At 35.0% G+C, this 18117-nt stretch overlaps 2 protein-coding genes across 3 annotated transcripts; both read left to right on the forward strand.

The window, feature by feature from the left end:
* The first annotated feature begins 16 nt into the window (after nucleotides 1-16).
* Nucleotides 17-11415, forward strand: sema4aa (sema domain, immunoglobulin domain (Ig), transmembrane domain (TM) and short cytoplasmic domain, (semaphorin) 4Aa). 2 transcript variants are annotated; one of them, XM_026283546.1, is made up of 14 exons: nucleotides 17-112; nucleotides 4332-4492; nucleotides 4638-4694; nucleotides 5698-5793; nucleotides 5865-5958; nucleotides 6039-6158; nucleotides 6328-6461; nucleotides 7915-8096; nucleotides 8211-8352; nucleotides 8561-8750; nucleotides 8835-8950; nucleotides 9101-9264; nucleotides 9754-9821; nucleotides 10388-11415. In XM_026283546.1, the coding sequence occupies exons 3-14, from the start codon at nucleotides 4665-4667 to the stop codon at nucleotides 11062-11064; spliced, it is 2013 nt and encodes a 670-aa protein (XP_026139331.1). In that variant the 5' UTR covers nucleotides 17-112; nucleotides 4332-4492; nucleotides 4638-4664; the 3' UTR covers nucleotides 11065-11415. The 2 variants fall into 2 exon arrangements, with proteins under 2 accessions (XP_026139331.1, XP_026139330.1); XM_026283545.1 differs by lacking the exon at nucleotides 17-112 and adding an exon at nucleotides 2833-2992.
* A 48-nt stretch (nucleotides 11416-11463) lies between these two features.
* On the forward strand, nucleotides 11464-15888 carry LOC113115863 (membrane-spanning 4-domains subfamily A member 4A). The gene is made up of 7 exons (XM_026283547.1): nucleotides 11464-11589; nucleotides 12242-12446; nucleotides 12668-12769; nucleotides 14756-14812; nucleotides 15008-15160; nucleotides 15278-15379; nucleotides 15565-15888. Exons 2-7 carry the CDS (start codon nucleotides 12273-12275, stop codon nucleotides 15640-15642), a joined length of 666 nt encoding a protein of 221 aa, XP_026139332.1. The 5' UTR covers nucleotides 11464-11589; nucleotides 12242-12272; the 3' UTR covers nucleotides 15643-15888.
* Nucleotides 15889-18117: the final 2229 nt, after the last annotated feature.

Here is an 18117-nt window from a genome sequence, read left to right on the forward strand (position 1 = left end):
TCAGAGCCAAAATGCGCCCCCTGCAGGACGATTATTCTGTGCCTCAAGAAACCGTTAAAAGCTGATAACACTGGCCGCCCATGGCTGATCAAAAACACTGACGTTCATTAAGGTAAGTTTTTGGATCTATATAAAGTGCCGTAAAAAGTGTTTCTAGGTGTCATAAGAAATACCAATTACTGGTAATATTGTTGTTATTAAGGATTGTTATCAGATTCATAACAGGTCTAATTTACTACTCCCCACTAGATGGCCCCAAGGTACAATTTGATAACAGCAAACAAAAGAAAGTGAAAAAAACAACAACAATATTTCTAAGTTTTGATGAAATAAATATTAATTCCACACGCACAAAGCACGATGCCTTAACTTTAAACCTAATTGTAAAATATTCACATTTTATTTACTTTACTTTAGGCCTACTCATCACTTCGAAGAATTTCCTCCAATAGAAAAGCCTTAAAACCTTATATTGGATAAAAACAATTATCCAGTATAATAGAACAATTAATAAATAAGTTGTAACTTTCCTGAAAGTAAAATTATTTTATGATAGTATGACTGTATGATTTTTTTTATAAATTATTTAATTATGTTTAATTTTTATTGAAAATACTTTTCCTCTTTTTTCTCTTTTATAAAATTATTTATTTATGTCTGTTTGTTTGGCTCTTGTTCTTTTGTACATAGCCATAACAGACTCAATAGGACATACTGTAACTAGGAAAGACAAGCACCAATTAAAACATAAATAAATATATAAAATATAAATATCAACATCTTGACAAAATATATTGCATCAGTTAACATCATTGCAAGTGTTTTGGAGTTCTAGTATGCAACAGGCCCTATGTGTATGTGTACTGTACACTTTTTAGTTGACATCTTCTTGCAGCTCTACAGTGTCTAGTCGTATTTGTATAAAACACTGACCCTTTTTCTGACATTTGAACACAAAATAATAATTTCTGTTTTAAAGGAAAATATATAGCCAGAACTAGATAATAAACTAGAATTTTGTTAGTTTTGCTAGCATTTCTAAGATTTTGTGAAAGAGCGATTTCAGCTCAAACGGTCTTAGATGTGTGTTTCTCAATCCAGCTCCCGGGGGCCACATAGCGCTGCACCTATTAGGAGTCTCACTAATCTTACACACAAATCAGGTCATGGAGCCTCTAATAATGAGATGAGGAGTTGAATTAGATACGTTAGAGAAGGAAAACATCTCAATATGCCGTGCCTCAGGGCCCCCAGAAGCAGGATTTGAGAATTACTGTGGTAGAGGAATAAGGAAACACTGTCATGAGTCAAGCTTTTTCAGGCATATTTCTACGAGCACATACAGGTTTTAGAAAAATCCAAAGACAAAGTGTGTGAGTGCAGACATATAAACCATAGGTAAACATTCCATCTTTGCAGTGCATTCAGCAAAACAAAAAAAAATCCCAAATAAGCAAATAAGATTATATAAATCAAGTCCTATCAGACTATCTGCTAATAAAATAGTGTCATTTAAAATCACAATCTTCGAAACTATACACCTGTAAGTAACTGAACATGGATTAATCAGAATTCTACTTTTGCCCCCTAGAAATGTTTTCAATGATCTGCAGGTGTTTGAAAGTAGTAACAAAACATTTACATTTTAAAGGGGTCATGGGATGCCCAGTTTCCACAAGTTCATATGATTCCTTAGGGTCTTAATGAACAGTCTGTTACACAGTTTGGTTAAAATTTCTCAGTTGTAGTGTAAAACAACACCCTTTTTACCCTGTCAAAAATAGCTCTTTTCTGAGCAAGCTGTTTTGTAGCATTTTCCTTTAAAGGGGTCATATGATAGGCTGCAATCTACACTTTGGACAGTCCTGTATGAATTTGTTTTATCCTAAGGCTCATGCTTAAATTTTTGAAATTAGAAAAAAATAAACTGTGTCTATATATAATTAAATAATTGTGACTTTCATATCACAATTCTTATTTTATTTCTCGCTATCTCATAGCTTCATTTTGGCATCTTTCTGTATTCAGAGCTACTTCTGGAACTGAGCGACTAAATGTTAAATGTTAAAAATGATAATAGAAAAGTATTTTGACTTTCTGAACTCACTGAACTGTTCTTTACCTCTGTGAGGTTGCTTGCTTGCCTAATTTCCTCTCCTTCTAAGCAAAGACTTTATGCCATAGTGAAAGTCCATTTAAAAATATTGCTCTTCTTCTACCTTCAGTTTTTTCAGCTGACTTTTACGCCTTAAAATAGCAATGTGGTCTGTTCTCACTGTAATCAGAATGTTCTTTATAATTGTGTCCACATCCCCTATTATAACCACATGCTGTACCTTATCCCTAAACACTCACTCACTCTCTAGCTCTTTCACAACCTATAGTGTACCTAGATATCATCATAGCTGTGCTTCTGAAACAAAACTAGTACAAAAATATTAACATACCATATTATAAGGGCAGCACTGCAAGAAACTTTCCACATTGCATTTTTATAATACTCAGTATTTTTAGTTGATGTTTACCAATGCAGATAACGGTTAATACAGTATATGGAACCTTAAACTGTAAACTAAAATGTTACCAGTTAAGAAAATTACATTTGCAAGAAATTAGATGCACCAAGAGAAAAAGTATATTGAATATAAAAAGATATTATGATAGTATCATTATAATTCAGTTCCGTGCTGCTGTCAGAAAAAGTGCCATTAGCAGTAAGTGTTTAGTAGTGGATACTGAGTAAGAGAGCAGTCAACTCAGAGTGGTTTGAGGTTTTTTTACTCTTCCTTCCTGCTGCGCTCAAGAAGGTCAAATCAGAGGAAGTGTGATTCAGTCACTTGCTGTTTCGGTAGCTGATCAGAACAGGTTCCTTACCTTAAAACATCCGTTATGATGGCAGGATTGTTTAGGATCTGGATATTTAAGGTCCTCCTCTTGGTATTGACGGATCCATCTCAGGCCTCTCTGCGTCCTCGCATGTCATTCTCTCAGGGTAAGTGAAGCTCAGTTTGATAGATGATAGCGAGACATATTTTACTGGTGCAAAAACTCACATTTATAGATGTGCATGTCAAGGGCAAAGTATAGATAAATACAGGTGTTCTAGTAGACATCCTTAAGCAAGAAATGGGATTTTATCAGTCAGACTGCTGTTAAAATCAGTCATTTGTAACCACATTTCTGTCAGAATGTTTTTATTGTTAGATTTATTGTTTTCAAACCTGATGAAGTAGTTTTGTCATGCAAATCTGCTCAACTTTGAAGAAAATAATTCAGTATTTTCTATTCACGAATCACAAGCGAAATCTTTGCATTTGATGTAGTAAATTGAAACTCATTTTATAAATATGACCCATGTTCAGATGGCCAAATAGCTCAGTCATGTTGGGCAAACACACATTGTGTAAGTTTTGTAATCTTTCTTCTTTAAATATGTAAGTTGTGGCTTTGTTCATTTTTCGCTTTGTTGTTCTGCAAATGCTTGATGGTCTAAATGCTGCTCGCTTGAAACCACCGCTGACCGTTTTATCTGCAGCACACGCTAAACGGTCTGCTGCTGCAGAGAAGCATGTCTTAAGACTGTGGTTAGTTTTTGCTTTAGAGTACACCAGTCATGATTGAGGACAAGTAGTTGAAAGACTTTTCTACAGATCGATAAAAGCCATGAAATGTCAGGATTTTTTGACAATGTCAGGGGTTTTACGTATGACTAATTTGTTTATTTATTTGGAAGAGGAACTGTTTTGAAACGATTCTGAAATACACTTCCATTTACAATAATTATTATTATTTAGAAAGTAATATTATTTAGAAAGGATACATTTAATGAATTAAAAGTCAGACATTGAACATTTTGAAATAAATGCTTTTTTTTTTACTTCAAATAATCTTGAAAAGAGATTTCCACAATGAGTTTCAGCATTGCTACTAATAAGAACTGTTGCTTGTGGAGCAAATGATAAAATTTGGTTTGGTACACCACACTGAGGTTATTTAGTGGCTATGTACGTTGTCATGTATCAGCTAATATTAATGATGCGTTCTCTAAGAGAGTTGTCTAGACGACACAGCAAAATCATATAGTCGTATTTCTGCTTGTCTGTATGTGCAGTATTGCTAAACCTCAGCTCATTGGCCTTGCTTATTTCCTCAGATCAAAAAGAGGAAAGGAGTGTCAGTCTTGTGGTTTCATTGCTTAAACGTTAATATTATCACTGTTTAAAGGTCAAAAGCAAACAGAGATGTAAAAAAAACAAAAAATCATTTTTATGTCTTTTGCCAGTCTCTCAGAAATGTAAAACTGGAGGGGTGGTTGTTGTTGTTTTCCACAGGAAGCTCAGAGCGTCTCTTGGTCATTTACCACAGCTCTACTGTGAAGAACACCAGCACTCTGCTGCTCAGTCCTGATGCTGACACACTGTTTGTTGGTGCTCAGGATGCTCTGCTATCTCTGGACGTCAGTCAACCTGATAATATTACACTCAAAGACAAGGTGAGAAAGATTGTGTGAACCTACTGGAATATAGTGCTATATATTTCAGATTTCAACTCTCTGAACTTCTGCCATGAAAATCACCCTAGACGTGGAGGGGAAATTCCATACAGAAGTTACTGTTCAAATTTTTACGTTTTTACAGTTGGAATGGGCAGCATCTCCACAAAATATGAAAACCTGTACAATGGCCCAAAGGAAGGTATGTAATCTACCTTTACTAACATCATCCTGGAGCTTTAAACTTCCTTCACTGTATGTATCGGTCAATGGCAAATTATTAAGCTGATATATATATATATATATATATTTATATATATATACATATATATATATATATATATATATATATACACACACATTTTTGTTTACAAAGTATATATGTGTGTATTGTGTACATTTATTTTATATATATATATATATATATATGTATATATATGTATATATGTATATATATGTATATATGTATATATATATGTATATATATATATATGTATATATATATATATATGTATATATGTATATATGTATATATGTGTATATATATATATGTATATATGTATATGTGTATATATATATATATATATATATATATATATATATATATATATATATATATACACTCGTGCATGTATATATCCAATAATTTTTTTTATATATAAATATATGCATGTAAATACATGTAAATATTTTTCAAATATATACTGTATGTATGTGTATTTACAGTATATATACATAATTAATATACACAGTACATATAGATTTATTTATCAACATTGCCATACCAGGAATATTTAGAATTGTAAAATATATTTGAATAAAAAAAACAATTATTAAATGATAACTATTTCAGTTTTTACAGTATTTTTTATTAAATAAATGCCACCTTGGTGGGCATTAGAGACTTTCAAAAACATAAATATTTGTATTATTCCAAACTAGTCCCACCTAAAAAAAAAAAAAAAGGTTTTGAAATTGAAAACAATCTTCAGAAATGTAAAACATTTTCATGATGGAAAATTAGCATTTTTTAAACGCACTGTATGCTTACTCTGTTTTTGACTAACATAAAAGATGGACAAATTAAGACAAATTGGAATCATGTGATTGACCTCATTGCCATTAACATGATTGCAGATTTTTACAAGCTTCATATTTATCGTAACATACCTCTTATTTTTTATTTTTATGCTCGTCCTTAACAGGATTGTGGAAACTTCATTAGTATTCTGCAGTTTTTCAACTCTACACACCTTTATGTCTGCGGGACAAATGCCTATAAACCAAAAGCCCTTATCATAGTAAGTTCAAATACATAAATTGCACAGATTGATAGATGGGAATTTGTTCTAACACATTTTCTCTGTTTTAGTCAGCAAGTTCTCTGAGAGCAAGCAGAGACACAAAGGATGCCAAAAACTGCTGTCCCTCCAGCTCCAGCCAGAGGAACACAGCCACTATTGTTGGTGAGAGGGCAGAAACACCTTTTGGAATGACCTCACCTGATCTAGTGCTCTCACACACTTAACTGTGATCTCTCTGACAGATGAAGAGCTGTATACAGCAACCCAAGTTGGCTACTTTGAGGAGAGAGTGATATCTCGCTGTTACAGCAGAGGAACACGCAATAACTTGGAGCTTGAGACTGTACCAAAATTGCTACAGGGTTTGTATATTTTTTTCTCTAAATTAATGCTGCCATAGTGCTAACATATACAAAGCTTGATCTTGATGGCCTAGTGGTTATATGGGCCTGTAACACAAGTTTGAGGATTGAATTCATGAAAGGGGCATAATTGAGTGAATTTTCACATTTTGGTTTGTTTTTCTCATAGAACCTGATTTCATAAGTTCAACACATGTCGCCAGTGAAGGAAAGATCCTGCTCTTCTTTACTGAGGTTGGGGACTTGATTGAAGACTCATTTCGGAGCTCTTTTACTGTGTCTCGTGTGGCACAGGTCTGCACGGTGAGACTTCATTTTTCTCCTGTTCTGAATCAGAATGAAAGAAGTTACAAAGACTGGATTATTTGTCAGCAAACACTACAACAACTAAAAACACTGAAGTGAACTTTGTGTTCTGTTTAAAATAAATTTCAGTAGCTAGGGTTGCTAAATTATAGATATTATTATTATTATTTTTTTTTTTTTTGTAATGTTTTTACAAAGGGCATTTTGAACAAACTTAAGGGGGGGTGAAATGCTATTTCATGCATACTGAGTTTTTTACACTGTTAAAGAGTTGGATTCCCATGCTAAACATGAACAAAGTTTCAAAAATTAAGTTGTATGTTTGAAGGAGTATTTTTGTTCCAAAAATACCTCTTCCCGTTTGTCACAAGTTTCGGAAAGTTTTTTTCGAGTATGGCTCTGTGTGACGTTAGATGGAGCGGAATTTCCTTATATGGGTCCTGAGGGCACGTCTGCCGGAAGAGCGCGCGCTCCCGTATAGCAGAGCACTGAGAGCACAGACATTCACTGATCAGAGCGAGAGACCGAATTGTCACAAAATAAGTGTGTTTTTGGTTGCCAGGGCAAGACAACCCTGCACAGATTACCAAAAAAAAAAAAAAAACAGCATTAAGGGACCAGTGGATGGAGTTTATTTTTACAGAGCATCAACTGAGTTTTGCAAGTGTTTTTGTTTGTTCCCTGCATTTGGAAGATGCTTGTTTTACAAACAAGGCCCAGTTTGACGCCGGACTTGCACATAGTTTATTTCTTAAGGATGATGCAATCCCAACGAAAAAGGGTCACGATCGTGTATTGGAACCGCAGGCGGTGAGTAAAACTGCTTCAAATATCTCTGTGTTGTTAACTTAGCTATCGGCGCGTAAGCACATCAAGTAAACAACATGCGATGTTGGCATAGAACTGCACTTTCCGAATTTACAGCTTAAAAAAAAGACGACATAAAGTGGAACTTATTAATTTTCCAAAACCGCTAAGCAAATATATACAGTTTCAGTACATACCACATAGAGACGTCGTTGCTGATGCTGTTCTTGTTAAATATCAGCCTCTGTATTTGATTCTGGATCATAAATATACTGTACGCTGAATCTGACTGTTAGCCATGGTTTGTTTTGGATGATGTTTTTTTTTTTCCTCACGTAATGTCACAGCTTCCAAACGCTCTCAACGCAAAAGCCTACTGGCGCTCGTGATTCTTTAGCTCCGCCCACACGTCACGCCTCCAGCCGTTCATGTTTTTCAGGGAAAAATCGGTACAGACTATCTTTCTCTTATAAATATAATAAAACTAAAGACTTTTTGGATTTATGAAGGATGCAGTACTACTCTATAGGTACTCAAGATTAACAGGATATTGAGTGAAAACGAGCATTTCACCCCCCCCCCTTTAAGTAGGCCTATATAAAGTACTAAAGTACTAAATCTTTTAATGATTTTTTTTAAATAGAATGACATCGGAGGAAGCCTAACCTTACAGAAACGCTGGACATCTTTCGCTAAGTCTCAGCTGGTCTGCCAACAAGGGAATGAGCTCCTGTTCAACAAGCTGCAGGATATTTTCAAGTTGTCCCCGATGAATGAAGAATCTCCTGACAACACCCTTTTCTACGGAGTCTTTACCACACAATGGTGCCGATTATATAAATCAAACCCACCATCTTGATGACATATATTCACTGATCCGAAAGTTCATGTGAGGTCTGTGTAAACATTTACTTCCCATCTCTCTCTTGTCTCTTTTAGGGCATATTCATCTGTTCTGTCAGCAGTCTGTGCTTTCAGTCTAACAGATATTAAAGCAGCTTTTTCAGGGGATTACAAGACATACAATTTGAATGAAAACCACTGGACACGTCAACCAAATGTAGACGGTAAAATCGGCAAGGTAACACAGACCAAGAGAGCCAAAAGTATACAGTATATATATTATATGCAAAGAGACACAGTATTTCTACTTCTCATGAAATCCTCTGCCAATGGTTTAATTATAGTAACAAATTAAACTGGGACCGGAGTACATATTTTAGCATTCAGACAGTGATACACAGCAGATTTAACCACTGTGTAACAAGATTTATCTTGTATCTTCACAGTGTGGATTATTCAACGACAATGACCATGTGTTAAACATTGTAAAAAAGAGCTTCCTTACTGAAAAAGTTGTGCGTCCTGTTGGGAAGAAACTGATTTTCTCCTCAACAAAAGAGCGGTATAGCCATCTAGCTGTTCAGAGAACTCAAGCAGCAAATGGACACAACTACACCATCCTTTACCTGCTCACCGGTACACACATAGATTACTGATTTAGTTATCACTTCTCATGTTTATTTGTGTATGGCCTGATGTCCCTTTCTGTGTTTTCTTCAGAATCTGGCTTTCTTCATAAAGTCGTACTGCTGGATAAAGGTCCTCATATCATTGAAGAAATTCAGATATTTAAGCAACCACAATATGTGAAAAACTTCCTTCTCTCTACCAGCAAGGTTTTTTGTCTTATATCTTATTGTGAACGATTTGAATGTAATTTTTGAGACTAGTTTTTTTGTTATAACTCGACCCTCCTGTAATACCAAACAGAGCCATAATTTATTCCATTTATAATGGGATTAAGTAATGGTCTTTGTGAATTGTAGGGTGTGCTGTTTATCAGCGCTTCTGAGGGTGTCTTCAGAGTGCCTGTATTCAATTGCTCAGTTTATCCAAACTGTGCGGAGTGTGTGCTGGCACGTGACCCGTTCTGTGGATGGGACTCAGAGACCAGAGCCTGTGCTTCTGTGTCCAGAATGGGGTCTAACCTGTGAGTTTCTGTTCTGTACTAATATCTGAAATTAAAGTTAAGATCTTGGACAGTCATACTCATCACTAAATTGGTCAAAAACCACCCACTTAAAAAGTAAAGATCTGACACAGTGTGATTTTTTAATTATTTATATACAGTTGAAGTATTTTTTTTTGCATTATTATTTTTGATTTTGTTCGTTGGCAGGGCAATGTTAAAAATGTTCATGTAAGTTTTTTTTCTTCCAAAATTTAATTTAATTTAATTTAATTTAATTTAATTTAAATTTATTTTATTTTATTATTTAAATTAACATGAAAACATTAAAAAAAGTTAATAGTTAGATTTTATATATTCATTAGTTTTAGTATTAGCAAAAAACACTGTTCTGATGGAGATGAAAAGTGGCACTTTTTCCTTTTTTTTTCCTTTTTTTTTTAGTTGTGCTATGATCTGATATTGCAGATACCTCACTACTATTACTATCTTTTTGTGTCTCAAACACAGACGACAGGACGTGGAAAGTGGAAATGTCAGTGAACACTGCACAGAGTTCAAAAATACTCCTGCTACAGGTTAATACGTTTTCTGTGTGACTGACATAAGCATCCTCTTTGTCACTACATGGTACTACTAAATGAAGGTGCCAGATTTTCCATTTATAATCACCAACAAGCAATGGAAGTTTCATGCTTAATGTGAAATTCTAGTATGACATTTTTTCAGATATTTAAAAATAGTACATTTTACTAAAACTGACTCACCTTCAGGCCATCCAAGAAGTAGATGAGTTTGTTTCTTCATCGGAATCGGATACTCTGCAGTGAATGGGTGCCATTATTATGGGCTGGTATTTTAGTTCAAAGTTTTAAAACTCCTTAATAATGGATTTGTTTTATACAAGCATGCAGCTTTTGACTTTACAAGATGTTAATTGATAGACTGGAGTCTTATGTGGACAAGATTACTTCAGCTGTTTGAACTCTCATTCTGCTGGCACCCATTCACTGCAGTGGATCCATTGGTGAGTAAGCGATCTCCATATCAGTTCTGATGACGAACTACTCCATTATGAGTTTAGTTGCACTGAATGTGTATTTGTAATATTTGATAAAACTGATACCTTTGTCTTTTTTTCCAGTGAAACGGATTGCCCAGTTAAATGAGATTGTGGTTCTACCATGTCACTCGAGGTCGAGACTGGCTGAGGTGACTTGGAGGTTTTTGAACAACAGCATCGTTCCTCAGTTTCCGTACATGCAGTGGACAGGCAACAGTCTTGTTTTCATCGTAACTCCAGAGACCGTGAACACCTACCACTGCGTGTCTGAGGAACTGGGCTTCAAGCAAATCATTGCCACCTTCGATGTAACTCTCCCTGTCATCCCTCGTACTTTCCCTTCATCACATCAGCAACCGGACGTCACCCTGGACTTTGATGAGGGCACAAAAACAGAGCCCATTCCTGATGACTACACAACAATTGAGTTTGATGAATCTGAAGCTACAAAAGGGGAAAAGAAGGATGCATTTATGACAGCAGACAGGACCAGTGAGAAAAAAGACAGGACTAATCATCAATCTACTGAAAACATGAACACTGCAGGAAAAGACACTGTTTACATTGCACAGAAGAGTTATTATACTGAAATGGTTGTTTTTTGCCTTTTGTTTGTCATTTGTTTTTTTGTATTCATTGCTTTTGTGGTCCTTTGGAGGCGCAGCATGAGGTGCAACAAAACCACCCCTCAGAAACAACCTAAAGACACAGAATCAGACAATATTTGGCAAACAGAACTGGAAGAACAGAAAAGCTGAGCCCGGAAACCAGCAGGATCTATATAGAAAGATAACACAAACTAAAGATTAATTCTGGACCGTTATTTAGTTTGAAAAAATAACAATGTGATCGCTAGAATGTTACCCCTAATAATAATTTGATTTTATTTATATTATATCATTTTAGGTTATCAAATGTTTTTTTCAAAACCATTGTTCAGTCAACACTGAAATCAAAATTAAGATTTTTTTTTTTTAGGATTTTAAGGTAAGTCATGAAAAAAATGGCTTGTTTGTTAAAAAAGGCATATTGCATAAGTTGATTATGTTTTTCACTATGTATGAATAAAAGAATAAAGACTTTATATATGTGTGTGTTACAATACATAAGATAACGCCTTTTATTGGACTTTTAGTGGAAATTCTTTCGCTGTGTCTGAAAGGGTTAAATGGAATCAGTGGGAGGAGGAGGAAGTTTTATTTCCCGTTAGGGTAGTTTTTTTCTTCTTCTGTTGTTCTGTAGGTAAATGAGGTCGCTTGTAAACTGATCAGTCTGAAGAATCGGTAAGTAAACAGGTTAAAGTACGTTATTTTGTTTAGAGACTAACTTTTTCCCCAAGCGTTGATAAGTTAGTCCTACGTGGTGAACAATAATAAAATAATTCGGATAAATCGTTGTCAAGATGGCTGTTATAGACCATATAACTGCCTACCTACGTAACCTTAGAGTTCGTCGTCTTAAAATCCAGCAATCTATCTACTTATACAGGATTTTTGAATCTTATCGCAAAAAATAAAAAATAAATAATAATAAAATATATATAGGCCTAAGTGTGGTTGGAAATCGCATTTGCTGTTTATGTTTTATATGCAACGAATTTAAAGTTTGTGAAGTAGAAAGGTAATCAGTCCAGTTCGATGTATTTGATGTTCAAACATGCAATATTCATACAGATACAGTAGCTATAGGCCTAAAGCATGGAGTACAGGACAGCAAGGAAGGTGCGTGATAAAACACCTGTTGTGTATAACTAGATTAAAGAACAGCATTATTACATTTCAATGGTATTTTTAAATCACATCATGCATATACAGTAAAATCTTAAGCTAACTATAACATTGACTTGAGATGTGCAAGCTTAATCTAGAAATGAGAGGCAGGTTTGACGAATTAGTTCATGTGGCTCATGTATTTTTTGCTTCCTTATTTATATAGGATAAAGGTGAGCCTCATAATTCTGTGAGAAATGGCCTCTTCAATGACTACTGAGGCGAATGGAGTGAGAGTTGTGACTCATGTTATTCCACTGGAGGAAAAAACAGAGTTTCCGGACCTAAAGTCAAGCTCGGTTGAACTAGAAAAGTCCAACCTGTCACCAAAAACCAAGATGTTCCTAAAGGGGAAGCCTCTGTCACTCGGGGTGAGAGCTGGACACAAATTTAAGCTTTGTTGACAGCATGTTGATCACAGAAAATGATTGTGTGTTTAGCCCTCAGCATCTTGTAACAAATGCTGTTCATCATTTAAATTAATTTTAAATAGATTTTCACTTAATCGTTCTCCTACTGTTTAGAGGAAAGTGATTCAGAACTGTCAGATCTAAAGTGTGTTTTACAGAAGTGTTTGTGTGTGTTTGTGCAGTTGGTGCAGGTGTTCATTGGTTTGGTGGTCATGACTCTGTGCACCATCACGGTACTTGTGGATAAACTGAGTGCTGAGACTGTAGTGTGCCTTGGACTTCCTGTGAGTAAACATTTTGAGCTCTAGTAACACAAAACATTAGCATTTTTACAAAATGTCACTGAAATATCAATTAATAAATGTGACCAGAGAGGGTGGGAGAGGGGTGAACATTTTCCAAAAGTTTTGCATTAAATAACATGTAAATTAAATTTGCATTAATATTTAAAATATAAAGTTAATACATTTTTATAATTTCATTATGATATGATTTTATAGTTGGATATAATACAGAATTTACTTTTGGCCCACCCTTACCAAAAAGTAGTATACTTCAAGTTTATTTTATTAAGTTACTTAAGTAAAGTTTAAGTATATTTTTAAGTATACTTTATGTAGCAAATATACAAATATCAGTGTTCTAGTAGTATACTAAGTGTACTGTTTCAATACTCCTTGGGACTAAATTGGCCCACTTTCTAGTATATAGAAGTTTTCTACTTTCTACTTTTTTCTACTTTTAAGTATAACATTAACAAACTTTGAGAACACAACTAGTTTACCTCTATGTTTGTAGTTTGTACTGCAGTTATACTAAAAGTGAACTTATAGGTTTACTGATAGTTTACTAATTAAATACTTTTTACACTTTGAAGTATAGTGTTAGTAAACTACTAGTTTAGTAGTTTTCTACTGCAAGTATACTCCTAAGTTTTCTTTAAATGAACTTAACATCACACTTTAAGTATACTACTATATCCCTATTTAGGTTACTTTTGTAGTATACTACTTTATCCCTATTTTGTAAAATGAATATCTGAACATACAAAACATCCAAAGATAGAACAGGGTACCTGCTTGTAAACAAAAACATTTTATTCTAGCTTCATGCATTATTTTTTTAAATGCTTTAATCTGGGTAAGTTTCATGAAAAATAAAGAAATAACATTTTGAACAAAAAGCTAAAAAAAAGTTAGCTTTAAAAGTAAGTTTTTTTAAAAGTAAAAAAAAAAAAAAACGTTACAGTTTTGATGCTGTTTCATGTCAGAAGATCATGTTACATGTGTTAGTATCTGGTGGTTCTTTTTCTTCTTCACTTGTTTTTTTTTTTTTTTTTTTTTTTTGGAAATTCTGTACAGAAGATTTTTACAATAGCGCCCTCTACCATATAATAATGAAAACACAGATTCTAGGAGTATAGCTCAAAAATATTTAGACTTTGTGTAAGTATAAGTCAAGTATACTTAAATTTAATTTTAAGTATATTTCTGAGGATTACTAAAGCCCATTTCTGAGACCTACATAAAAAGTAAACTAAAAGCATAATTTCTTATTTCTTTGTTTAAAGCTGCAGTAGGTAACTTTTGTAAAAATATATTTTTTACATATTTGTTAAACCTGTCATTATGTCCTGACAGTAGAATATGAGACAGATAATCTGTGAAAAAATCAAGCTCCTCTGGCTCCTTCCAGTGGTTCTATTGCCATTTGCAGAAAATACATCGCTCCCGTTAAAAAACAACCAATCAGAGCTGCGGTCCGTAACTTTGTTTGTGTTCAAAATGTAGAAAAATTTATATAATAAGCGAGTACACCATGAATCCATTTTCCAAACCGTGTTTTTAGTTTGTCCTGAATCACTAGGGTACACCTATAATAAGTGTTTATATTCGGACTATTTTAGATTGCTTCGGGGGTACCGCGGCGGAGTAACCCAGTACCTTTGTGATTCTTCATAGACATAAACAGAGAGAAGTAGTTCCGGCTACAATGTTCTTCCGCAAGACTCAAGCAGTTCTGTTTATTAAACGCTAGAGCGTCAAGTTACCGACTGCAGCTTTAAAAGAAGTACACTAATAGCACATTCAAATAAACTTATTTTTCGTAAGGGTACACAGCCCTCAGTCAAGTTAGAGGGATTTTTTTACTTTTCATAGTAAACATTTTCTGCACCTCTGATATGGAGCCTCTGTAGTTTGGTTGAGCTTAATAAACACAAACATAATATACATTGAAATGTTATATTTTTTGTATTTCTGTTTTTCCAGTTTGTCGTCTCTGGGTCTGTGGCAGTCGCTGCACACAAGAGATCCAGTTCTCCTCTGGTGAGCAGATTATCATATTTACAGCATATTTTTTCATCACACATACTGGTGTGTTCAGATACCTACAGCATTCTGCACCCTTTCTGAAGTCTGAATATGCTTCAGGATTTCTTGAAGTTTTCATATGTTTCCTTAAAGCCTGAAAACTCTTCATTCTTTAAGAAACATGCATTCTTATTCTTTGTGTTTTTGCAGATCAAAGCCACGCTGGCCATGAGTGTGATCTCTGCTCTGCTGGCTGCTGCAGGAACTGGCTACTTCAGTTGGGAGCTCACCAATAGACCAGGAGAGAATCCTTGTGGTGGCCGTAATAACTGGACATGTACAGAAATGATATGGAGATTTAATGTATGTCTGTAACTACTGATGATCTCAAGTTTATATTAAATAGATGCAGATGCCTGTAACATATTCACAAGACAGAACTTGACTGTCTGTATGCCACATGTTATATTTTTTATTTAGAGTTTGGTGGATGGATTGAGGGGTCTCCTGCTGGTGCTGTGTTTTCTTGAACTGTGCGTGTGCATCACTCTGTCCATCTTTTCGGCCCGGGCCATCCAAAAGGTGAGACTAAACCCAGATCAAACTTCAGTAGAGGTTCATGTTTATATCATTTCATGAGGATATGTAAATGATGGTTTGCTGGTATGTTGCAGTTGAAGATCTAAGCTCATAAACTTCAGTTCTCAGTGTAGCCTTGATTGTGAAATAAAGATTTGATCTAGGGAAATCTTCTCTTTTTATTTCAGGGCGAAACTGATGTCGACCCTCACGGTAGTGAAGCCAGTCTCCTTAAGGTTGGGGTGGATTGTGTCTCCAACCCCTGAATGCCCACACAGTTATGGCCAAGATTTCTCTAGTCAAAAGTTTAATCACCATATAGGCTAAATGTGATAACATTTGCTTTAAAGTTGTTTTCTTAAAGGGATTGTTTGATAGAATACAGGATAGCCATTTTCCACTAGATGATTTGTAATTTTTTGCAGTATACACATTTCTGTATGGTAATGTTCTTTGAGACCTATTACACACTGCTTGCTGATTTTCTGAATAAAATGCACTATGTTTCATTATTTCTTTTGCACTTTATTGAAGACAATTAACTGTATTTGCATCCACAGCAGCGTAAAAAAACATTCTGTTTATTAAGTCATCTTAAGGCCCCATGTAAGTTTAGGGGGCCCCGGACCCCTGGTTGAGTCACTTCTTTACTCTACTCTTTACTATAGACATACACACCCATCCACAGCCCATATATGCAATAATAACATAAACCGCTGTATCACGAATTTACAAGCCTGCAGTTTCTCTGATCACTCTCTTGACTCAGATCTTATTCTCTACATACATAATTCATAACCGGGTTAAAATATCCTGCTCTGGAGCGCTTTCAAGGGTGCCTTGTGGAATCAGGGCCGGTGGGATGAGATAATTCTGCTCGGGATCGAACCAACCTTGTATTCTCCTTGATAAGCCACCGCCTCCCCTGATGACATCAACACTGCGGAGAGCCGTCTCGCGCTCACACCGCTGCAGGACGCCAGTGCGCTAAGGTAAGCGAGCGCTGCCCAGAACCCAATACCCGTGTCAATGTGCATGAACAACGCGTTAGCTCGTTTCGTTGATGTGTGCTGTTGTGATTGTGTTTGCAGCGTATCGTGTGGTATTGATTGGTGATCTATCAGCATGTCGCTGTACTCGTCTCAGATTAAAACATTTAAGAGCGCAGAGCCCAAGACACTTGGCGTGAGTTTCACTGCAGCACACTATCACATAATCATATCGTCAGTTTGCCTCTGGATCAGTAGCTACATATGTTTGATCAACTTTGCCTGTATCGTTTCACTTGATTTTTATAGCCGGAGCACATTGTTTACATATTGATAGTATGTTGCATATGAGTTTTTAGTAACTCAATCAGTTCTGTCCTGTAGAAACTAATATTTATGCTCTAGTTTAATATGAATGCACATGTAATATATCTAATAAATGACATCTGGCCAACATCCAAGGACACACACCCATATCTGAGATGCAACACACATACACACAAACTGAACTCAATGAAATCAAGATATAACTATTATATTTCAATTCAACTTTATTGGTGTGGAAAATAAACTATTTCATTTTGATTTATTTGCATTTTATTATATATTTGTAGACTTAACAAATACAGTTTTATTTATAGATAGATAGATAGATAGATAGATAGATAGATAGATTTTACATGCAAAAAAAAATATCTTGGAAAACTGGTTAGTTCACAATTGTAACATTTTGTGTGCTTTGGTATAGGCTATGGAGATCATAATTGGCATGTTTACTGTCATTTTGAGCTCAATTGTGTTTAAGCTTCACTACCATATCCAGCGTGAAATCATCGTCCTCATTGTCAACGGTGCTCAGGTACAAATAGACACACACACTGAAATACATTTAAAATGTTTAAACTCAGTCATGTGACATATGTCTCTATTTCCTACAGCTTGTCATAACTGGTGTTGTCCTGGTGCACACTGGGAGGAGGCCATCTAAATATCTGGTACAGTATGATATATGAATGTCATCTGAAAATTAGAAAGTGTCACAAATCATTTCACTCTTGCTCTCTTCATTTAAATCCCTTTAATGTCCCTCCGTCAGAAAGGACCTTACAGGTCCTCATCCTGTTTTGACCAAATTAAGTGCAGTCTCAGCAGCATTAGTCTTGTGTGATCAAATTTTGACAACAAAGGTCCTCTTTGCATATTATTTTTGCCAAGAACTGCCCACTTAGATTGCAGGATTTTACTTTACAGACATTCCTTAGTTTCTTTCTTTTTTTTTTTTTTCTTTTTTTATGGGATAGTTTGGAACAGTATTATTATAGTATAATTGACTTTTTTTACTATCAGATTTATTGAGCTACAATAACCACCTGTATTTTCAATATATTTTTGACCATTCATTATTGGAAGACTGTAAATGAGAATTGTATTTATTGTTGAAATACAAGTCTGTTCATTTGTTGCAGGTGCTGACAACCACTGTTCTGCAATTACTAACAGCAGTATTTGATGTTGTTGGATTTGGACTCATAGCCAGATACATCCCATTCAGAGGAGAGTCGTACTTCTACAGGGACACAGAGGTAAACAAACAGAGATGCCCCATCCTGCTCATCCTCAAGCCAAGACACCTTCAATCCCACAAGTGACTCAATATTTCAATACTGTTAACAAAACTGATCATATAATCAGTTATTAAAATAACACAAGAATGTTTTCATCTGTAAAAAAAATGGAAAAATGTTATACTTC

Source organism: Carassius auratus, chromosome 16 (genome assembly GCF_003368295.1).
Source record: "Carassius auratus strain Wakin chromosome 16, ASM336829v1, whole genome shotgun sequence".
Taxonomy (NCBI): Eukaryota; Metazoa; Chordata; class Actinopteri; order Cypriniformes; family Cyprinidae; genus Carassius; species Carassius auratus.